This window comes from Leucoraja erinacea, chromosome 13 (genome assembly GCF_028641065.1).
Source record: "Leucoraja erinacea ecotype New England chromosome 13, Leri_hhj_1, whole genome shotgun sequence".
NCBI lineage: Eukaryota > Metazoa > Chordata > Chondrichthyes > Rajiformes > Rajidae > Leucoraja > Leucoraja erinaceus.
In genome coordinates, this window is record NC_073389.1 from 17,829,208 (window position 1) to 17,853,965 (window position 24,758).

General features: G+C 42.1%; 1 protein-coding gene across 3 annotated transcripts in view; it reads left to right on the forward strand.

The window, feature by feature from the left end:
- LOC129702658 (choline-phosphate cytidylyltransferase B) overlaps window positions 1-24,758 on the forward strand; it is a 53,929-nt gene that overhangs the window by 19,816 nt on the left and 9,355 nt on the right. For 2 of the 3 annotated variants that reach the window (XM_055644542.1, XM_055644541.1), the window contains exons 2-4: window positions 13,342-13,441; window positions 16,578-16,694; window positions 18,137-18,288. In XM_055644542.1, coding sequence (XP_055500517.1) covers window positions 13,342-13,441; window positions 16,578-16,694; window positions 18,137-18,288 — 369 coding nt within the window. Of the gene's footprint in view, window positions 1-13,341; window positions 13,442-16,577; window positions 16,780-18,136; window positions 18,289-24,758 lie in introns of those variants that run through there. The other variant, XM_055644543.1, reaches the window with a different exon arrangement.

Sequence of the window (24,758 nt, forward strand, 5' to 3'; positions counted from 1 at the left end):
GGAGGGAACCTACTAGTTAGCATATATAATTGGGTTGAATGGCCTATTTCCATGCTCTATGATTATATGATTCTGTTTTGTGAGTAGGCCCTGCCTCTGGCAACATGTTTTAAACAGGTGAAAGACATTGCAGAATTATTTGCATTGAACATAATTTTCATTTAAATTGTTTTTTTCCAAAGTATGCACAGGTTGATTAAGATGAAGCTATACTCTGGTAGATATGTTCTACAACTGATTCTGCATCAAAGTTGCTTATTTTAAACTATCTATTCTTTTTTAATCAAAAATATGCAAGTAACATTCATTAAAAATTTACGCTTGATTTGATTATCTTTATTTGAATTACTGGTAAATATAAATTTCCACCAAAAGTTGAGCTCTGCCAGTGAGATTGACTGCTCTGGGTCAAAGAAGATGGGGTAATTGGCTAAAGATTCTCTCTTATCCATCCTTATCTTGGCTTGTAGGCCTCGGCAAGTGCATTAACTGGCGTTTGAGGCTGAGTTTACTGGGAGGTGAAAGCTGCCTGTGTGTCACACACTGTGACTAATGACCAGTTTAGCCAGCTAGTTCAGGAGGGAAAGAAACATCACGGAATTGTAAATTGCCACAAATTAATGATCAATTTGCTCTGCTCCATCTTTTGCTCCGCAAAAAAACAGCATTTCCCCTTCAATCTTTCCAGGCCTTTCACCAAATTGTTGGCTATACAAATTAATTAAAAGCGATCTAGCAATGATCAATGTGTAGGTAAGCCTTTGATGGTTTGATAGCTACTCATGTTGGTCTATTAAATTCTCTTCTTCCGAAAGTAAATTATAATTTTAGAGTCTTATTTCTTCAGATTGTGAATTATTTTAGCAGATGAAAAATAGTCAATAACTTTTTGTCCTTTTTCCCCAATTATGTCTGGTCATAATTTCTATCTTTTGTTGTATGTCAATAACGGGATCGGTCCGAGTCAGCATGGATTTACGAAGGAGAAATCATGCTTGACTAATCTTCTGGAATTTTTTGAGGATGTAACTAGGAAAATGGACAAGGGAAAGCCAGTGGATGGGGAGTACCTGGAATTTCAGAAAGCAGTTGATAAGGTCCCACATAGGAGATTAGTGGGCAAAATTAGAGCACATTGTATTGGGGGTAGAGTGCTGACATGGATAGAAAATTGGTTGGCACACAGGAAACAAAGAATAGGGATTAACGGGTCCCTTTCAGAATGGCAGGCAGCGACTCGTGGGGTACCGCAATGCTTGTTGCTGGGACTGCAGCTATTTACAATATACATTAATAATTTAGATGAAATGATTAAAAGCAACATGAGCAAATTTGCAGATGACACAAAGCTGGGTGGCAGTGTGAACTGTGAGGAGGATGCTATGAGGATGGAGGGTGACTTGGACAGGTAAGGTGAGTGGGCAGATGCATGGCAGATGCAGTTTAATGTGGATAAATGTGAGGATTTGGTCTCCAAATTTGAGGAATGACATTCTTGCTATTGAGGGAGTGCAGCGTTGGTTCACAAGGTTAATTCCTGGGATGGCGGGATTGTCATATGTTGATAGAATGGAGCGGCTGGGCTTGTATACTCTGGAATTTAGAAGGATGAGAGGGAATATTGAAACATATGATTATCAAAGGATTGGACACGCTAGAGGCAGGAAACATATTTCTGATGTTAGGGAAATCCAGAACCAGGGACCACAGTTTAAGAATAAGGGGTAGGCCATTTGGAACGGAGAAGAGGAAAAACATTTTCACCCAGAGAGTTGTGGATCTGTGGAATTATCTGTCTCAGAACGCAGTGGAGGCCAATTCTCTGGATGCTTTCAAGAGAGAGTTACATAGAGTTCTTAAAGATAGCGGAGTCATGGGATATGGCGAGAAGGCAGGAACGGGGTACTGATTGTGGATGATCAGCCATGATCATATTGAATGGCGGTGCTGGCTTGAAGGGCCAAATGGTCTACTCCTGCACCTATTGTCTATTGTCTATTGATTTGACATCCTTTTTAGTACTTCCCCTGTTTATTCCTGAATGCTTAACCTCATTAGTTAAGGTGTAATGCTGCTTTTGTTATTCACCATATTCCCAGAGGCCCTTCGGTTGTTGCTTTGCAATTATTAGTTAGCTTTTCCAGGAAGAAGTTTAAAACAAAACCTTGCAATAATTTGTCTCAGGGCAGGGATGATATTAGATATTCACAAGGGATTAGATTCTTCAAAGACCACTGCACAATGGGCGGCCCACAATGGTGCAGCAGCAGTGCCACGGACCTGGTTTCTAGCTGACTACGGGCGCTGTCTGTATGGAGTTTGTACATTCTCCCTGCGACCGTGTGGGTTTTCTCCAGGTGCTCTGGTTTCCTCCCACGCTCCAAAGATATACAAAGGTATATCCAAAGGTTTGTAGGTTGATTGGCTTTGATAAAATTGTAAATTGTCCCTAGCGTGTAGGACAGTGTTAGTGTACGGAGTTTTTCGATTGCTGGTCGTGTACGGAGTGATTGCTGGTCAGCATAGACTCGGTGGGCCAAAGTGCCTGTTTCCACGCTGTATCTCTAAAGCCTAAAGTCAATAAAATCTCGGTTCACATTTGAAGAAGCAAGCGAGGTTCATGCACATGATGGCATTTTGGATAACATATTTTGTTATGATGCCACAGACGCCTTAATTCCAGTTAAACTGGGTCTTTTTTTAACTAGTAACGCCAAAGAAAAATTGTGGTTTTCATCAATGGGAATAGTTTAGATTATTAAATGCCAATAGAGAATATTCATCATGGTTTGTTTCCGTTGAAGAAACAAAGGGAGAACAAATGGCAAGAGGTTCTCTTTGGGACTTTCCATTGGAGTTTTGCCAGAAAGCCACACGGTCAGGCTCAATGACTATAATCAGTGGTTTGCAACATGGTTTAAGTTTCCTGACTATCCATGACTTGTTGCTGTGGAGGGAGTTGTATCCAACACAAAGGCCCCGTTTGGATGCTGATGGCACATTCTTCAAGTCACGTCAAGAGTGTTTTATTGTCAGAGAATCTCTATGATCACATCAGCACTAAATTGGGATAGCCCGTGGATTTGAGTTTCTTGCTGCTGTTGGTAACGAGACATAATGTGCAGATTGACAGAGGCAGATTGAACAAACTGTGAACTGTTGGGGGTGGGGCAGGAATGTGAGGAAGGTATTACAGACGGATGCAATGGATAAACTGGAGGCTATCGCTCAACGCAGTCACATCAAGCCCGGCGTGATTACTTTGTAAATGGTTGACATTGAAAACGGATATCCCAAGGGGGTTTCTACTGTATCACCAGTAAACAGCAAACAACAATTTCAACACATTCCAAGAAATGATGGAATTTAGTAATATACAGGTAATGTGTTCCAGTTTTAATCACATGCATTTGATGGTTGTTGTGATGTTTTAGAGCAAATGTTAATATTTTCTGCATTGCTTTATATGCAGGCGATAGAGTCACACAGATCACAAACACGCCCTTCACCTAAAATCATCCATGCTAACCAAAATGCACCAATTTGCCTGTGCCTTCCCATATCTCTCTAAACCTTTCCTGTCTATATGCCTGTCCAAATGTCTTTTAAATTGTGTTATTGTACTTGCCTCAACTACCTCCTCTGGCAGCACTACCATGTACCCACCACCCTTTGTACAAAAACAAAAATGCCCTCAGGTTTTTATAGAATCTTTCCCTTCACACTTAAAACTTATGCTTTTTAGTTCTTGATTACCCTACTCTGGGAAAAAATAATTTGTATTCACCCTATCTATTCCTCTCATGATTTTATATACTTTGAAAAGATTACCCCTCAGTTTCCATCGCTCCAAGGAATAGTGTCTTAGCTTGCTATACTAAATTCCATGACTACTGAACACACCACTGTAACTGCAATGCCATTTTCAGGGAACTATGTACTTGTACTCCTTGATCCTTCAGCTGTACACCAGGCCTCTACTGTTCCCTGACATCTGATCAGGCCTGGGAGATTTACCTACTTTCATACATCTTCAGACATCAAGCACCTCCTCAACTATAATACGGACTGTCCTCAAGACATTGTCTTTAACTTTCCCAAGTTCCCTGATCTTCATGACTTTCTTCCTGTTAAAAACAAGGAGAAATATTCCTGGATCACCTTGGCCATCTGCTGCAGCTCCACACATTAATGACCACTTTGGTTTCTGAGGCCCTATTGTCTCTCTAGTTACCCTTTTCCCTTAATATACAACATCTCTTTGGCTTATCCTTGATCTTACCTGCCAGAGCTATCTCGTGCCCCCTATTTCCTTCTTAACTCTGCTTCTCAATCCCCAATACTCTTCCAGATATACACTTGATCCCAGCTGTCTATACTTGACCCAGGTCTCTTGTTGCCTGACCAGAGCCTCAATTTCTCTCGTCATCCAGGGGTCATTACTTTTACCTGCCTTGCCCTTCACTCTAACAGGAACATGCATACCTTGAACAATCACTAACACACTTTTAAAAGCATCCCACTTTTTGGACGTCTCTGCCCACGAACAACCTATTGCAGTCAACTTTTGCAAGGTCCTGCCTAACACCAACAGAGTTGGCCTTGCCCCAATTTAGAACTTTAACTTGTGGATCATCTCTACCCTTATCCATAACTATTTTACAGCTAAAAGAATTTTAGTCATTTAAATTGCTTAATTTGTATAAATAGAACATGTTATCGTTATCAAAGTAAGTAAACTACTTTCAGTTAATGTTTCCCTAATTACCGTTTTCCAGTCAAAGGGAATTGGAGTCAAAACATGCCCTTAGAAAAGAACTGATTTTGTGGGTGTATTAAAGTTTCATTTGAGTTTAGTTTAGTTCAGTTCAGTTTAAGTGAAAAGCTTTTGTTGTACAGTTTAACAGTTTGCCCTGTATCGTTTTAAAACTAAATTGCATGACTGCAATGAATGTTATGAATAGGGAAGATAGTTCATTACAAACTGCATTGTAATGAAGAGTTTATAATGATATGTATATTATACTACTGAACACAAAACTGTATTATATATTATTATAACAACTATGATTCTACATATTATTGGAAACCTTTGAATAAAATACACTGTTATCCATAAATCTACCTCCTGCCTTAGAAACATCATGTCTGGTCCTAGATCTTGATTTGTTGTGCAAAAGTGGAAGAGCTTGGAAATAAGAGGTTGGGTATTTCAATGGTGGGCACAAGCTGTTCAAAAATGTTCTCCTATTAAAGCCCATAAGGCCTAGGAATTACAACCGTAAGTTAAAGAGAAAAACAGAACGTAAACAACCCAAAGTATGCAGCTTAACTAAAGGCTTCATGCAGTAATGAGGATTAATTAGTTACATTTAGTGGGTTGTTGTACTGTTGTTAGGGCCTTGTGGTAAAAAAAAAAGAAGAATGAAGCCAAGATTACCACAGAGTATAATTTTGGAAAATGGCAAATATGCGCGGATATAATCGTGAAGGGAGATTCAAGTTTATTTCTACCGCTACAATGTAGCGCAAATGGAGATCTAATTAAGAGTTGTGTACCTGCAAAAGATTTTGAGCGGGAAAATGTATTTTGGCTCATTGGTGAGTCACTGATGGAAATGCTAACAAATTAAATTGTGGCTGGCAGTAGGGTGAGAAGATTTTATTTTATTCAAAGCAACTTGAAGTGTCTAAGAGAAGTGTAGGTGACTATCGGAGGAGATAGATAGAGGGTAATGTAGAGAATGAGAAGGAGATTTGTTTCTTTTTCTCCATTATCCAATCGGTATTAATAATTTCAATCATTTAAGGGAAGTGTGAAGATTTTTAAATATTTGCTTCAATTTGTTTCACATTTGGTTCGTAAGTTAGCGGATGTCACCAACATTTACAGATGTCAACTGGTGTGGTGGACAGTGAAGAGGGTTATCTAAGATTAAAATTGGGTCACGGTTAATTGGTGAAGTGGGTTGAAGAAGGTTAGAAGAAATTTAGTTTGGACAAGTGTGGGGTGTTGCATTTTGGTAAGTTAAACCAGGGCAGGACTTGCACAGGTGAGTGTTGTAGAACAGAGAGACCTGTGGGTCCTAGTATATAGTTCCCTGAACGTGTATGCACAGTTAGACAGTGTGGTGAAGAAGACATTTGGCATGCTTGTTTTATACTGTACATCATTGGTGAAACCACACTGGCATCAGTCAGCTGTTGGAGGATGTCATTATGCTGGAAAATGTGCTGAAAAGATTCATAAGGATGTTACTGGAGAGCTTGAGTTGTAAGGAGAGGTTGGATCGTCTGTAATTGTTTTTGCCTATAGAGTTGGAGGCTACGAGATGACCTGAGAGGTATATAAAATCATGAAGCACATAAAGTGGGTGGTCATAATCTTTTTTTCGAGTGGAAGGGAGTCGAAAGCTAGAGTGCATAAGTTTCAAGGGAAAGGGAAAGATGTTGGAAGGGAAAGATGTTGAAGAAACCTGAGGGGCAGCTTTTTCACATAAAGGGTGGTGCATTTGCTAATTGAAGCTGCCAATTCAAGATGTGGAGATGTGAAGGAAACAGACTGAAGACCCTTGAAGAAGGGTCTTGACCCGAAACGTCCCCCATTCCTTCTCTCCAAAGATGCTGCCTGCTTCGCTGAATTACTCCAGCATTTTGTGTCTAACATGGATAGGAAAGTTTTGGACAAAAATGGGACAACTACAGGGACAATAGGACTACCTCTGACAAAGAACTTGGGCGGCATGGAAAAGTTGGGATGAGCGGCTTTTTTCTTTGCAGTATAGCTGTATGATTCTAAAGCAGTTTTGTGAATCCGTTTACAGGTAAAATGAGAATCTGTTTGTTCCACTGGGATTGAATGTAAAGTTCAGTCTACAACTATAAGCTGAACAGACTGGAGCCCACGTTCATGCAGATCTCCATTTACACAGTGCACAACCTCCTAAAATACTTAGGGAGGGGAAAGTTTTGTACAAACTTTAGGAAGAATCAGAAAAGAAAACTCCTTATTGTGTATAAATCATAAATTAGATGACAACAACTTAGATTTGTAATCAATTTTTAATGCTAGAAATATCTCCAGATCATGTTTTACGAGGTATGTGATGGTGTAAGTTAAACATTTAAAAGCTGTATCTCATCCTTCAAGCATAATTTTCTATTTATGAATTTCTGCAGTTTATGTCATTTGAGTCCCTCAACTAGATTGCAGGCTGTGATTCACTCTCTGGGAGTGCAGTGGATGAGCCACCAAGTTGTATGCTGCAATTGTGGTTGAAGAACTCTTTAATTTATAATGTCAAGTTCTCTAATTGTTGCTGTTGCTTTTATCATCATCAAATGTGCTTGAGCACTCAACAGCCCACTCTCTGTGAGATGGAGCAGATGCACCTTATATTTATTGATGGTCAGCATGTTTATTCCACTGTGCTTTTATAAATACCATGAATTTAGAGTTGGCAGATAAATATATTAAAAAAGCCGCTCATCCCAACTTTTCCATGCCGCCCAAGTTCTTAGCATAAGGTACTACCTTATAAATTATAAGGTAGAACCTCATTCATAGTAATCATATGATTATTTCCAGAGGTACGTGTGAGGGAACAGGAGAGTGGATCAGGTAAAGGTGTGGTTGTAGTGATGGTGCAGGAGGGAGGTACTTAGATTCCTTGGACATTTGTTACTGGCTCTGCAGGAGGTGAGGTCTGCCCAAGTAGGACAGCTTACACTGCTGGGGAGTTTGTTCGTGCTTGTATGGAGGCTTTACAACAAGGAGTGGGAACCTTATCAGCACAAGGATGGAGAGAGAAACAAGGATGTGAATAAAAGAAAGAAAAGTAGAATGAAAAAAACAGAAGGCAAGGGTTTCAAGGATGAGAGGCAAACAGCCACAGTGTAAAAAGTCGTAAGATGATTGAAAATAGCTGGTATAAAAGCTGTGTATTTCAATGTAAGTATTCATCATAAAGTTAGTCAACTAATGTGCATATAGTGGTGGAGCGTAAGATCTGATGGTCTTTGAAGCAACATGTTTCCAAGCAGATCAATGCTGGGAACATTATTAAGAGGTATTTGACACACAGGAAGGACAAGCGAGAGGAAAATGTTGTGGGTTAGCACTGTTAATGAGCGATGAAATAAATACAGTTTTGAGAGATGATCCAGGCTGAGATACCAAATTCAGTTGGGACCATTGGGGAGTAAATGGAATACTTTGTAAGTTTGTCGGCACTCTATATGTGGCCACTCTTTGCATGCCTTGTGTATGCAAAACAAAGATATCTCACTGTGACATGTCATGTACTGTATGATAATACATTATCATTCATAGATTCATTGGGTGGACTAAAGACATTGGTAGGGGTAGTGTGAAGCCCCCCCAAAAATAGTGTAAACTCAGAAGGGAAAGTGAATAAAGCAATGTAAAAACAGGGCTTGCAAAAAGTACAGTGCAATAATTCTTTAATCTTCATATTGGCTGGTTTTATCTAATTGGTAAAAAAACATAGAAACATAGAAAATTGGTGCAGGAGTTAAATAGATATCCTGCTTCGATCTTTAGAGTAGAAGAGAACCATAAACATCTCATTAATATTATATCATGGTGGAGAAAATTAAATACCATCACCATAGAGAAATAGTAGTAAGCAAACCAAGCTACCGAGAGGAGGTGGCTGGTCTAGCATTCCGGTGTCAGGATAACAGCCTCCTCTTGAACATCAAAAAAACGAAGGAGCTGATCATGGACTTTAGATGGGCACATCATCCGAGGACGTACACTCCATTGAGGATAAATGGGGATTCTGTGGATAGGGTGAACTGTTTTAAATATCTGGGAGTCCACATCTCCGAGGATATGACATGGGCATCACACGCCTCAGCACTCGTGAGTAAGGCAAGTCAGCACCTTTACCACCTCAGGCAATTGAGGAAATTCAGAGTGTCTCGGAGGATCCTCCAGTGCTTCTACGTAGCGGCGGTGGAAAGCATGTTGTCCGGGAACATTACCATCTGGTTTGGGAATTGCTCTGCCAAGGACAAGAAGGCTCTGCATAGAGTAGTGCGTTCGGCCGAACGCACTATGGGAATTTCACTTGCCCCCCTGCAGGAACTATACATCAGGAGGTGCAACTCCAGAGCCAACAATATCATGAGAGACCCCTTCCACCCCTGCAACGGACTGTTCCAGCTGCTACGGTCAGGCAAATGCCTCCGTTGCCATGCGGTGAGAACGGAGAGGTTGAGAAGGAGTTTCTTCCCAGAGGCCATTCGGACTGTAAAAGCCTATCTCACCAGGGACTAACTCTACTGAACGTTTTTCCTTCCATTATTTATTATATAAAAGAATATGTGTGTTATGATTGTGTTTATAGTTTGTTTGGTTGTTTGTCTTTTGCACAAAAGTCCGCGAGCATTGCCACTTTCATTTCACTGCACATCTCGCATGTGTATGTGACAAATAAACTTGACTTGACTTGACTTGACTTGAACAGGGCCAAAGGCTGATAAGTGAAGGATCCTAAACAACATGACTATTGAGATCATGGATGCATTCATTACAACCTTGGAAAAATCCTTGAATTCTGGACAAGTGCCAGAGGATTAGAAAACTGATGCGCCTATTCAAAAAAGGGTAACTATAGACTGGTTAGCTGGATGAAAAAAATAAAAATGAAATATAAAATGAAAAGTTATAAAGGAAGTAGGAGCCGCAACGTTGGAAATTCATGATCAATCATGAAGAGGAAATTGTTTTCGGCAAATTTACTAGAATTGTTTTGAAGAGGAAAGTCTCAACTAGTGGGGGTGGGGGGAACCTGTGGATGTGTTTGATTTGGACTTCTAATGAGACAAATTGTTGGACTTCAACAATTTGCCTCACCAAGGATAAAGTCTGCAGATGAAGGCAGTTATCAGACTGGCAACCTGTAGCTGGTGGGGAACAGCATGGGTTGGTAAGGGGACCACAACTGTTGCAATACATGTCAATGACTTGGAGGAAGGGAACAAAAGCCTTGAATTCTGAAGAAATGCTAGACGATTGGAAAACTGCCACTGTGACACATTAAAAATAGATGGGCAAAGCTATTTGCAAAGAGGATACAGAAAGTTCAGAGAGAGAGAGATTTATGGATCAAGTGAGCAGGCAAAATGTTGGCAAATGGAATATAATGTGGGAGGAAGGACAAAAGAGCAGCACTATTTAAATGGGGAAGGCTGCAGGACAATGGGATTTGGGGATTATTGTGCATGAAACATACAAAGCTATCAAACAAGAACAGCAATTAATAGGGGGACTTTATGTTGGCCCTTATTTGAAGGGGGTTGCAGTATAAATGTGGGGAAAAGCTTATTGCACCTTTGCAAGGCACTCCTGAGACCACATCTAGTTTAGTTTAGTTTCATTTATTGTCACGTGTACCGAGGTACAGTGAAAAGCTTTTGTTGTGTGCTATCCAGTCAGCAGAAAGCCAATGCATGATTACAATGGATTCATCCAGAGTGTACAGATACATGATAAAGTAATAACATTTAGTGCAAGGTAAAGTCTACTAAAGTCCAATTTAAGATAGTCCCAGGTTCTCCTATGAGATAGATAGTAGCTCAGGACTGCTCTCTAGTTGTTGGTAGGATGATTCAGTTGCCTGATAGCAGCTGGGATGAACCTGTCCCTGAATCTGGAGGTGTGAATCCAGCTCATGGTAAACAACTTTGATCTCCCTATTAAAGGAAATATCTTATTTCGCTGAAGGCAGTTCAGGTAATCCTGGATAGGGCAGGACTACCTGAGCAGTCTACCTTGTAGAGTTTATAAGTATGAGGGAGGATTAATATAAGATTAGTGCAAATAGGTGGTTGATGTTTGGTACAGACTCAGTGGGCTGACTAATCACTCTCCCACGGTCTCATTGAAATATATATGATTCTTCAGAGGCAAGATAGATTAAATGCTGAGAGGATATTTCGTCTTTGGAAGATCCCAGAACCAGGGGGTCTGGTCTTTGAATAAGGAGGCACTTTATAATGACTGAGTCGAGAAAGAATTTATTCTCTGGGGAGTTGTGAATCTGTAGGACTGTCGCAGATAGCTGTGGGGCAGTTATTCTGTACATTTAAGGCTAGGTTAGATTTCTAAATAGCAAATAGACAGTGGATAAAGGGTGAGGAAGTGGAGGAGGAAACATGAATCACCCATGATCATGTTGAATGGCTTGAGGCGCTGAATGGCTTGATGCTATCCCATGTGTTTGTTCTTATGGGAAACATTAATTAAGATCAAAGGAACCAAGACAGGAATGGAGGTCAATGTTCATGCACTTGTTTGGCGTTAAACAATTTAAAAAAACATATAATTGAAAACAAATGTAAATATATGATTACTATTAAACAGGTATAAAGACAATGTCTTCATTAATAATAATATATTTGTTATTCGAACATATGTATACATTTGAACGAAATGTCATTCCTCATGGGGCCGAGGTGCAAGGTGCATAGTGGTTGATATTGATGTAAGGTACCAGTGCAGCACGTGTTTGTGGCTTCAATCACTCAGGTGCAATGTGATGAAGTTAGCAAAGTACTTAATATTGATTGTTTTCCATAGGATTCAGGTAATGGGACTTTTTCTTGCATTGTTGAAGTCCTTAGAAGAATGATAACCGATTACAGGTCCACCACCAATTTCCGGCAACTGGTGGTCTAACATCTCCTTTCATCCAGACTAAAATATGAGAGCGCACTTGAAACCCCGCCCCCCCCGAAAATGTGGTTCCTAAGCCAGGTGAGGTGGCCGTTCTCGACCTCATCACAACTGACGCAACCGATCGGCGGATTGAATATGCTCCCTGTGACTGGGGCTCTGGAACTGCAACCCGGCCAGAGCCTACAGATTAGTTCCCATGGCCGACTTTTGAGGCCAACTTTGCAGGCCGGTATGATGATACCCCCACCCACCCCCGAGGCCGTGACCTGTATTGGTTCGGCAAAACAGATAATCCAACAACGCTCTGGAACCAAGGGTGCTATAAAATTGGTGGTGGATCCGGGTCTGATTTCTCCAGCACTTTGTTGTACTCATATGTCTGATGCCCAATACATGATGATCGGAGAAGGTTAAATTTGTAAGACAAATAGTTTGTATTTCCTTGATTGCTAGAGATTGAGCATTAAATTGTAGATGCTTCAAATGTTCAAATGATTTGACAGACGAGATATCAAGAAATAATTTTCCCCATGGAGAATTAAGAGCCAGGAAATGCAGAATTACAATGAGAGCCACGTCCACAATTGAAATCAGGAATTACAATTTTACACCAATGCTGATAGAGATTTGAAGCTTTCTCTCCAGGGTGACCATGAATGCTGATCTCTAGGTCAGAATGGATAGAATCTTATTTGGTAATTGGAGCAGGGGTTATTTATTTTGAAACTTATTAGGTTGAGAGAGGATCTGTTAGACATACTTAAAGTCATGGAGATCGAGAGTCTAGTATTCACTATCAGAAGATTCAAGAACCAGGGAACATAGATTGAGGGCATTTGGCAAAAGGACTCAAAGCAGCACGTGAGGACTTTTTGTTACGAAGAGGGTGGAATGCACTGCAGTGGGGGTGGGGATGGGGACGAGGTACTAGAGGCAGATTCAGTTGTGGTGTTTTAAAAAGAGAGTAGATAAATTCTGAGAATAAGTATAGGGCTCTGAGAGGAGGGTGTAGGTGAGGGATTAACTGGATTGCTCATGTCTGGAGCCTGCAAGGTACAAATTCCCTCCTTCTGAGCTGTAACTATCTATGACACTGTGCATTAGCACAGATGGAGCAAGGATAAGAGCATGGAGCTGAGTCATGCTCTCAGTGAAATCTGGCGAGGCTTGATAGGTTGAGTAGCCATTCTTGTTCAAAGGTCTCTTGTCAGATCCACTGTATGACTTTGAAGAGCTCAAGGCCCTTGGCTCACAGCAGGAGCACCCAGAATAAATTACTTCATTTGAAATGCTAGTACAATATGGTTCTCAAAAATGCACATTCGTAAATTATTGAAAATAATGCCAATTTACCAGCGATTCTTTATGGCCATTACAGCAATTTATCTCAGTATTTTTGTAAAATATGCTGAATTTAAATAGTTCTCAAATCCCTCTTGGATTTGTAAAGGAAATGATTTTTCTGTATATTAAGTGACTTTAACCAAAGATCTTCTACTAAATGCAAAACGGCCTCAAATGTATTGAACAAATCACTCAGCATTGTACGGCTTTTATGCAGCTGTCAGATCTAATTCATACTAAAGCACTCGAGGATGTCCTAATCTTTATTATTTTTTTCTTTTTCTCTGCAGACATTAAATGAACCTGCTGCATTTGCAGATGAAATAAGCTGTCAGTGCAAAGCTCCTCACGAGAGACTGACCATTGCTCAGGCCCGCTATGGAACACCAGGTTAATCTTAAATTTCCTAACAGTTAATATTGTAAACAGCATATACAATGTTTTGTGTGGGAGGTGGGCTGATGCAAACTGGGCTAGAAGAATAAGACCAGAAAGATTTTTTTTTGACATATCACTAAGAGTAGAGGGGGAAATCTCTACACACCTTCCATGAGACGGTCCCAGAGACAATATTGGGGACTGTCTCTTGCCAACTATGCCCTCAATACTCCATCCAACCTCATGATGACCTCCTCACATAGCTCTCTTATCGCAACTCCTCACCATCTCTTTAAACCCTTCACCCCGACTTGGTGCAATGGTACAAAGATGCCACTTTCTTTCTTGCCTCGGAGAATGCAAATGTTTGTCTTAGAGCAGCAGGCTTCAGCCATGGTCTTCTAACAGCAACATCACTTAGCTGTTAATAGACACAAAATGCTGGAGTAACTCAGCAGGTGTGGCAGCATCCCAAGAGAAAATAAATAGGTGACGCTTCGGGTCAAAACAAGGGTTTCGACACAAAACATCACCCATTCCTTTTCTCCAGACCCACTGAGTTACTCCAGCATTTTATGTTTATCTCCGGTGTAAACCAGCCTCTGCAACTCCTTCCTACACACTTAGCTGGTTAATGTCAATTCCACGTTTGAATCTTTACAATATCCAGTGAGGATTCTTAAAATTCCTGAAAGGATCCTAATCGAAGTCTCGACTGAGAATTTCTATGACTGTAACCATGATGTATTTTCACCATTTGCATTCTGACCAGGTCATCATCCTTCAAAATCCCCTCTCCATTTTCCAAACCACATCTCATTCTCATTCATGTAATGTCTACTGCAGTTACTTTCAGTAAACACTCCCTTAGTTCTTCCTGTAATCACCAGATGATATCCTGGTCTTCCAGTGCAAGAAGCAGCATAGGTAAGGCAGATGCACTCAGAGCATGGATTAGCACATGGGATTGTGATATGATAGCTATTGTGGGAACACTGTTGAGGGATGAGCAGGGACTGGCAGCTCAGTGTTCTGAGGTACCAATGTTTCTGGCGTCATAGAGGTGGAGGTAGAGAGGAAGGGGAGTTGCATTATTGATTAGGAAGAACATATTGGCAGGACATAAAAAGGAGATCTCACAGGGAACTATCCAGAGAAAGAGGGTGATCACTTTGATTGGTTTATGCTATAATCCCCCAATAGCCGACAGGAATTAAAGGATCATATATGTCAAGAAATCACAGATAGGTGTTGGAATTCTGATCCGGCTACCTGGTATTGTACTAATATGGTTTGTTACCGTGTGTTACTGTCATAAGTTCATAAGTGATAGGAGCAGAATTAAGCCATTCGGTCCATCATTCAATCATGGCTGATATATCTTTCCCTCCAAACCCCATTCTCCTGCCATCTCCCCATAATCCATGACACCCTTACTAATCAAGAATCTGTCAATCTCTGCCTTAAAAATATCCAATAACTTGGCCTCCACAGCCATCTGTGGCAATAAATTTCACAGATTCACCACCCTCTGACTAAAGAAATGTCCATCTCCTTTTAAAGGTACGTCCTTTTATTCTGAGGCCAGACTCTCCCACAAGTGGAAACACCCTCTCCACATCCACTCTATTCAGGCTGTTCACTATTCAGTGATTTTCAATGAGGTCTCCCCTCATCCTTCTAAACGTTAGTGAATACAGGCCCAGTACTTATCATATTTCAAATAATTCATCCCTGGGATAATTTTCATAAACCTCCTCTGGACCCTCTCCAATGGAATCTCATCCTTCCTTAGATATGGGACCCAAAAACTGCTCAGAATACTCCAAATAATCTCAAAACTCCTAATAACTGTCATTATTAAAAAGGAAGGAATTATAATGGGGAATTCTTAACACATTTATACTTTGAAAACATTTATCTTGCAGTCATATTTACAGGCATAAAAATGAAATGATGCCAGTCATTGAAAGTAGTGGCAGAAGCAATTTTGACATTTACATGGGATGTGTGTGTAATGGATATTTCACAAGGATTGCTTGTATGTGTTTGGTTTCAGTGTGCAGTGTTGATCGAACACACCAATACAAAGGTTTCACTGTCATGAATGAGATTGGGCGGTATGATGCCTTGAGACATTGCCGCTATGTCGATGAGGTTATCAGGGATGCACCATTTGTTTCCGATGTTGTTGCAAGAATGTGCCTGGAACATGCCTCCTTGAAAGGATATAATGCATTCAAGAAGGAAATTAGGAAGGCATAAAAGGGTCATGAGATATTCCTGACAGATAAGATAAAGGAGAATGCCAAAAGATTCCGATAGTATATGAAGAGTGAATGGGTACCTAGGGAAAGAGTAAGTCTCCTTAAGGATTAACATGGTAATTGATGTGTGGAGCCACGGTGAATAGGTATGGTCTTAAATGAATACTTCTCACTTGTATTTACCATGGAAAAGGATAAATACATGAGCGAGCATTAGGAAAAGAACAGTGACATCTTGGATGTGTAGGAAGAAACTGCAGATGCTGGTTTATACCGAAAAAAAGATAGTGTTTGTGCTGGAGTAACTCAGCGGGTCCGCCAGCATCTCTGGAGAAAACAGATGTGTGATGTTTCGGGTTGGAACCCTTCTTCAGACTGCCTCCTACAGAGATGCTGCTTGACTCTTTGAGTTATTCCAGAAGTTTATGTCTATCATCAGTGGAGCAGATCAACATTATGAAAGAAGTGGCACTGGAGGTCTTGAAACACACAATAGTGGATCAATCCCCGGGGCAAGACCTAAATGTTATGGGAAGTAAAGGAGATTGCAAGGGTCCTGGAAGAGATTTTTGTATTTTTGTTAGGCACAAGTGAGGTAGCTGAAGACTGGAGAATTATTTGATTGAGCCTTTATTTAAGAAGGGTTTCAACAACAAGCCTTACATCGGTGGTGGGAAGGTTTTTGGAACCGATTTTGAGAGACGGTTTTATTTGTGCTCATAAAGCCATTTGAATAGACAAGGATTGATATTGGGGATAAAAAAGATACTTTCACCTGAAATATTGCTGCATTGTATTTGTAACTTTGTAAAGTGCAATTTGTATAATGGCCGGTTGTTCTACACCGCTTTCTAATTCTGTGCTGCTTTAACCTTTTACAGTTGACAGACCAGTGAGAGTTTATGCAGATGGAATATTCGATCTCTTTCACTCAGGTCATGCTCGGGCTCTCATGCAGGCTAAAAATCTCTTCCCAAATACCTACCTACTCGTGGGAGGTAAGAACTGAGGGGCAAGAGGGGAAATCCATCAAACTAATTGAGAAAAGCCATTTGAAGAATGTGCCGTCCATAGGTACTCAAGGTGGGCTTTAGAAACTGGAGGTTGTTTTCCTCGGGTATGATTACTCTTCAGCTGGGATCTGTAGCACCTTCATTCGCTGGCAACTTTTGATGGCAGGGCAACGGTCTGCTCCACAAACCCTTCCTTGGTTTCTGCTAGCCTTGGCCTAAGGCTTTAGCTTTCCCTGAATGAAACAGTGCAAATTCCAGCACAGCTTCCATTTCCCCCATGTCCCTCAGTCATTATGTGCTGACAATGTTCCAAATGTGACCAGTGCATTAGTTTAAAACTGTGAGCAAATGTGCCCGCTTTGCATATTAATCCCCCTACATCTTTAATCTTGCGCTCTTGATGTTCTCCTGACACAACAACTCACATTTTCTGAGTGTCACTCAGTTTTGGGTTTAAAAATATAGCTACTCATGGTGATGCCACTCTGAAACACGAGCATAGCTTTGAATTCTTAAATGGATCTGCAATCTGTGTCATTCTTGCTTTCCGCAAATGTCACTTCTATTATTCCCTCAGTGTTGACAGTTCCGTTCATATCCTCCTACAGATCCATTGCTTAGTAATCAAAATGTTCTTGCAACAAGCAATTTTTTCTTTGATGCAAGTATTAAGGAATACATTATTGTTAATGACAAGATAAAGTACCACCGGGGTATATTAATAGTTTGATGCTAAGAGAAAGTTATAGATCTTTCATTGCAAGTGATGGTTAAATAACAGCACACACAATCAATCTTGTATCCAAAACATCTGACATGAAAGCAAAGGAAGAGTCATGTAGAAGCAGACATAAAGATTATTTGCAATGTAACTGGTCTTTTAGATTCACACAGACAAGCACGATTGCATTGAATGCCGATGAAATCAGATTACTACTTCTGAATAGTCAAACTCTTTATGTTGTGCGGTTCCCCTCTTTGATCCCACTGACCATGCAGACTCTTTCTCCCATATATAGCATTAATTCACCCACTCCTGGAAAGGGACAACTGAAAGCTGCCTGTAACTGAGCCCCAACACCATCACTTTCTGCATTCTCTTCCCAAATACATGCAATAGATCTTTGTTTGCCACTGTATGTTCTCATGGAAATGGAAGTGAGAGATAATGAGTATAAGATGTTATTATACCCCACCAGCACCATGTGTTACTGTTGTTATTAAACAGGAAGGATGTTATTATAATGGGAAATTATTTACATATTTATTTTACTTCAAAAACATTTTTCTTGTAGTCATATATACACAAGCATAAAAGTGAAATGTTGCCAGTAATGAAAATAGTGGCAGAAACAATGTTGACAATTACGTGGGATATGTGTGTAATGGATATTTCACAAGGATTGCTTGTATGTGTTTGGTTTCAGTGTGCAGTGATGATCTAACACACCAATACAAAGGTTTCACTGTCATGAATGAGATTGAGCGGTATGATGCCTTGAGACATTGCCGCTATGTCGATGAGGTTATCAGGGATGCACCATGGACACTGTCCCCGGAGTTTCTGGAAAAACACAAGGTATGGTTCTCTGTTGTCCTTCTGGTTCCTACCAAGTGTCTGTGTGCTTTGAAGCCGGTTCAAGGGCAGCATAGTGGCGCAGTGGTAGAGATGCAGGCTTATCGTGCCAGAGATCTGCGTTTGATCATGAACACGTGTGCGATCTGTACGGAGTTTGTACATTCTCCCTGTGACCGCGTGGGTTTTCTCCGGGTGCTCCAGTTTCCTCCCACATGCCAAAGACTTACAACGTTTTGTGTCTCTCTAAACTAAACAGACTTTTGCTTGGATAAGATAGACACAAAAAGCTGAAGTAACTCAGGAGCATCTCTGGAGAAAAGGAACAGGTGACGTTTCGGGTCGAGACTCTTTTTTCAGACTTAGTCAGCGTAAAGGAAAACAGGAAACAAACGGTGATATGGAGAGATATAGAACAAATGAATCAAAGGTATGCAAAAAAGTAACAATGATCAAGGAAACAGGCTAGTGTTAGCTGTGGGCTAGGTGTTGGCGAGTCATTCATTTGTTCTCTGTCTTTCCATTCATTATGGGGTTTTAGTAGATTGAGGATGGATTCGTCAAGTAAATGTTTAAGTGTTAGGAACTATCTAATTTTTTGTTCACTAATAGTGCTCATCAAATAAATGCAACATTAATAAATTCACAATTGACTCAAATCTCTTGATCTCTCCACTGAACAGCAAGTGTTTTAAATCACCCAGACTAGGAAGCTCCACTATTGTTTATGCAATTAACCCTGAAAATTCATGCCAGCTCAGCATTCAACACCATTACAAATAGTACTTCTTTATTCCTTTTACATTGGAGGTTCAAGCTGAACTGCTAAAGGTTAATTTTGCTTAATTAATTGATTTGGGAAAATGCCTCTTTTGTAATTAATTAGCTCTTAATTAATCCCAAGAAAGAACATTTTCAGCTCCTTGAAAGATCTGACAACACCGAGGCCCAGTCTCTTCTTTGTTTTTCCTCAGCCATCACTCCGCCCCTACACTCTCCATTCCTTGTCATTAGAGTTGTAGAGTTATATACAATATTGTGGAAACAAGCCCTCTGGCCCAACTTGCCAACACCAACCAAACATTCTTCCAGCTTCCTACCCCCTCTACCCCTCCACCTCCGCCTTCTCCACCCAGACCCACCCAACCAACACCACCAATTATGCAAGTTCAAGATTCAAGATTCAAGGGAGTTTATTGTCATGTGTCCCTGATAGGACAATGAAATTCTTGCTTTGCTTCGGCACAACAGAACATAGTAGGCATTGACTACAAAACAATTCAAGAGTTTTGTCCGAGCCAAGTTTAATAAGCTGATGGCTGTGGGGAAGTAGCTATTCCTGAACCTGGTCGTTGCAGTCTTCAGGTTCCTGTACCTTCTACCCAAGTTAGGGGAGATGAGTGTGTGGCCAGGATGGTGTGGGTCCTTGATGATACTGCCAGCCTTTTTGAGGCAGCGACTGCGATAGATCCCCTCGATGGAAGGAAGGTCAGAGACGATGATGGACTGAGCAGTGTTTACTACTTTTTGTAGTCTTTTCCTCTCCAGGGTGCTCAAGTTGCCGAACCAAGCCATGATGCAACTGGTCAGCATGCTCTCTACTGTGCACCTGTAAAAGTTAGAGAGAGTCCTCCTTGACAAACCGACTCTCCGTAATCTTCTCAGGAAGTAGAGGAGCTGATGTGCTTTCTTAATAATTGCATCAGTGTTCTCGGACCAGGAAAGATCTTCAGAGATGTACACACCCAGGAATTTGAAGCTCTTGACCCTTTTAACCATCGACCGACCCATTGATATAAACGGGACTGTGGGTCCCCATCCTACTCCTCCCAAAGTCCACAATCAGTTCCTTGGTTTTGCTGGTGTTGAGGGCCAGGTTATTGTGCTGGCACCATATGGCCAGTTGCTCGATCTCTCTTCTATACTCTGACTCATCCCCATCAGTGATACGTCCCACAACAGTGGTGTCGTCAGCGAACTTGATGATGGAGTTCGCACTATGACCGGCTATGCAGTCATGAGTATAGAGTGAGTACAGCAGGGGGCTGAACATGCAGCCTTGAGGTGCTCCTGTGCTGATTGTTATCGAGGCTGACACATTTCCACCAATATGTGGTCTGTGAATGAGGAAGTTGAGGATCCAATTGCAGAGGGATGCGAAGAGACCCAATTCTGCGAGTTTGATAACCAGCTTGGAGGGGACGATTGTATTAAATGCCAAGCTGTAATCAATGAATAACAGTGGTCCTGAGTGGAGTAGAGGGCCAGCGAGATCGCATCCACCATTGATCTGTTGTGGCGGTAAGCGAACTGCAGCGGGTCCAGGTTTTTGTCGAGGTAGGAGTTGATTTGCGCCATGATCAACCTCTCAAAGCACTCCATCACCACAGGCGTTAGTGCCATTGGTCGATAGTCATTGAGGCACGTCACCTTACTCTTCTTGGGTACTGGTATAATTGATGGCCTTTTAAAGCAGGTGGGAACCTCAGACATCAGGAGTTTGCCTCAGAAGTGAGAGGTTAAAAATGTCCGTAAAAACTCCAGCCAGTTGGTCCGCACAGGTTTTTAGAACACGACCGGGTATACCATCAGATCCAGGTGCTTTTCCGAGGGTTCACCCCTCTGAAGGATTTCCTGACGTTGGCCTCTGTGACTGAGATTGAAATACCATCACAGGGAATGGGGGCTCGGGAAGGCACATCAGTGTTCTCCCTATCAAAGCGTGCGTAAAACGCATTGAGCTCGTCAGGGAGTGATGTTTCGCCGACATTCGAGATGCCTCCTGATTTCGCCTTGTAGGAGGTGATTGCATTCAGGCCCCGCCACAGCTGCCGAAAAACTGTCTCATCCCTCCAGTTTGGAGCAGGTCCCTTTTGGTCTTTTTGATGGCCTTACCAAGGTCGTATCTGGACTTCTTGTAGACCACTGTATCATCAGACATGAATGCCCGGTGTCTGGTCTTCAGAAGAGTGCGGATCTCAAAGTTCATCCAAGGTTTCTGATTGGGAAACACTCTGAAAGTTTTTGTAGGGATGCAGTCCTCCACACATATGAAGTCTGTAACGACTGTGGCGTGTTCGTTCAATTCCGTTGCCGAGTCCTTGAACATTGCCCAGTCTACAGACTTCAAACAGTCCTGGAGTTGTTCCTCTGCCCCTCTTTCCCCCCCCCCGACCAGTTCTATACTGTCCTCACCTCTGGAGGTGCGCTCTTTAATTGCTGCCTGTAGGCAGGAAGAAGCAGCACCGCGGTATGGTCAGATTTACCGAAGTGAGGGCGAGGGATAGAGCGATAGGCATTCTTGATGGTGGTGTAGCAGTGGTCGAGGGTGTTTGGTCCTCTGGTGCAGCAGGAGACATGTTGGTGGAAGTTAGGGAGTGATTTCTTCAGGTTTGCCTTATTGAAGTCCCCAGCAATGGTGGTAAATACCTCGGGGTAAGACGTCTGGTGTACGGTGACCACAGCGTGCAGCTCCTCCAGTGCCAGACGGGCGTCTGCCTGGGGTGGGATGTAGACTGTGGTCAGGATGATGGAGGTGAATTCCCTTGGGAGGTAGAAGGGACGGCACTTCACTACCAGATGTTCGAGGTGTGGAGAGCAGGAGTTGGACAGGACTGCCACGTCTGAGCACCACGCAGAGTTGACCATGAGGCAGACGCCCCCTCCTCTCCCTTTCCCAGATGCCAGTGTACGGTGGGTGGAGAACCCTTCATGCTTGACCGCTGAATCTGTGGAGCTGGGGGTGAGCCATGTCTCTGTGAACACAGAGCATTCCCTCAGCTCCCTTTGATAAAGCAGCCTTGCCCTTAAGTCCTCCACTTTATTTTCAAGGGACTGTACGTTGGCCAGTAGGATAGTAGGGAGAGGGGGCCGAAGTCCCCTGCGCTTCAGTCTGACCTGAAGTCCTGCCCGTCAGCCACATTTCCAGACACAATGGAGGCCACCCCTTTGTTTCCAGGTACTGTACTTACTGTACCTGCTGTTTCTGCGAACCTGCGCTGGAACGGGGATTCCTTCACAGACGGCAGCTCCAGCTCCGTAACGAACAGGGGTTCCCTCAAAGTCGGCAGCTCCAGCTCCGTTGTTCCTGGAAGATCCAGCTCGTCGGCTCTGGAGGTCATCCCGGAGTTTCCAAGTACCGTACCGCGTTCCTCCGTTGGGTCGTGAGTTTTATAGCCAGCGAATCGTGAATTTTAAAGTCCGGGGCTCCCGCAGCTGTGGGAGATCGTGAAATCGCAAGAGCCTTGAGGTGCTCAAGCAGCTTGTCCGAAACGGCACTGATTTCTGCCGTTTCCCTGATCCAGGTGAGTTGATGGAAGTTGTATTTAAACCTTTTATGTTCTGGTGCTCTGCAAAAGTCGCCGCGGCAGAGATGGCGCCGCAGGCAGGCACCATCTCTGGCGAGAAGTAACTGCAGATGCTGGTTTACACTGAAGATAGACACAATAAATGCTGGAGTAACTCAGCGGGCCAGGAAGCATCTCTGGAGAAAAGGAATATGTGACATTTCAGATTGAGACTGATGAAGGGTCTCGACCCGAAACGTCACCTATTCCTTTTCTCCAGAGATGCTGCCTGATACACTAAATTACTCCAGCAGTTTGTGTCCACCACCAGTTAATTGATCATTAGGATAGGTCTTGAAGGATATGGAGTAAATGTAGGTGGGTGGGATTAGTGTAGATGCATGTTGGTCGGCGTGGGCAAGTTGAGCCGAAGGGCCTGTTTCCACGCTGTTTCACTACCACACTATTAGGTTTGTGTCTGGTCATTGTCACCATAATGAGCAGAATTCTGTGCATTTACCAACACAACAAATTGATCAGGGTCTTTCTTCCAGTGCCAATATTACGCACCCATATTCTTCCTGCACACTCGTCTCTCATTACTTGTTATCTCTCTATCCACCAAGTTTAGTGTACTAGCTCGTCCTGTCTTCAAAGCTTCCCTTCCACAATTCACACTCTGCACCGTCCTCAACCATTTTGCCTGTGGTCTAAATAACTTGCACACTGCCTTCCAGATGTCAACAAGCTTCCTCCTAATCAACGATAAACATATTTCTTCTTTTATTTATCAACGACACTGCTTCCGCTTATGGAAACCATTAGTATATATTGTTATATGCTGGGCATGGTTGGGTAGATACAATGATATGCTTAGCAACATGTACAAGTTGGCACCATTCTCTCTTAGGCATGTTACAAACATGGAATTTGTTGAGGGAAATCAAAAATCTGCAGAAAGAGAAAACCAAAATGTGACCAAAATAAAGATGGCACAGCTGATAGGGCTGCTGCCTCACAGTGCCAGACACCCTGTTCGATCCTGACCTTGGGTGCTCTGTGTGGAGTTTGAAAAATTTCCAAGTGACTGCTTGGGTTTCCTTCGGGTACTCCGGTTTCATTCCACATCTCAAATACGTGCGTGTTTGTAGGTTAATTGGCCTCTGTAAATTGTCCCGAGGGCTCCTTTCTCCTTCTCCTTTCTTCTCCTCCCGCCCCCCCCCCCCCCCCCCCCCCCCCCCCCACCCTACATCATCATCTGAAGAAGGGTTTTGGCTCAAAACGTTGCCTATTTCCTTCGCTCCATAGATGCTGCTGCACCCGCTGAGTTTCTCCAGCATTTTTGTCTACCTTTCTATCTACCTCACTGGAATCTCTATGATTATCTTCACTGAACTTTATCTTGCACTAAATATTATTCTCTTTATCATGTATCTGTACACTATGGATGGCCTGATTGTAACACTGTATGGTCTTTCCGCAGGCTGGTTAGCACGCAATAAAAGCTTTTCACTGTCCTTCGGTACACGTGACAATAAAGTAAACTAAAAACTATTCAGCACTCATACCCGCGTTGCTATTTAATTGGATCTTAAAGGCTTGTACCTGAACTCTATTTATCCCCTTATCCTCAGATCACATACAGCTTTACCTCACAAAATATCTGTGTCCTGGTCTTAAGCTTCAGTGAACCTTCTGTGTTTTGTGGGTACTGACTGACCTGGATTGATTGTATTTTAGATTTCCTGCATAACTAGCTCTGTATACGAGTAGCCCAGGCTAACTAGGTTTTCAATTATTCTCCCTCCTAATGTGGAAGCAACAAGCACTGTAATCTGTCTCAGCATTGTAAATATGGAAACCTTCTCAAGTAAACCAGGGTCATTTTCACCTTTGGTATCTAGACAATAGTTGAGGTGAGTTGATTCCCTGAATGAAAATGAGGAGAGTTCCACTATGAGGAGATGATCATTTTGATTGTTGTATGTATAAATTAATTGGATGAGAATATAGGTGGCATAATTCGTAAATTGGCAGATACCACCAACGTTGGTTGGTACAGTGGACAGTGAAGAAGGCCATCTAAAATTACAACAAATGTTGATCATTTGGGGAAGTGCCGAAAGGAAAGTCAGATGGCATTTAATGTGGACAAGTGTGAAATGATAAATGTTGGGAAGTTGACAG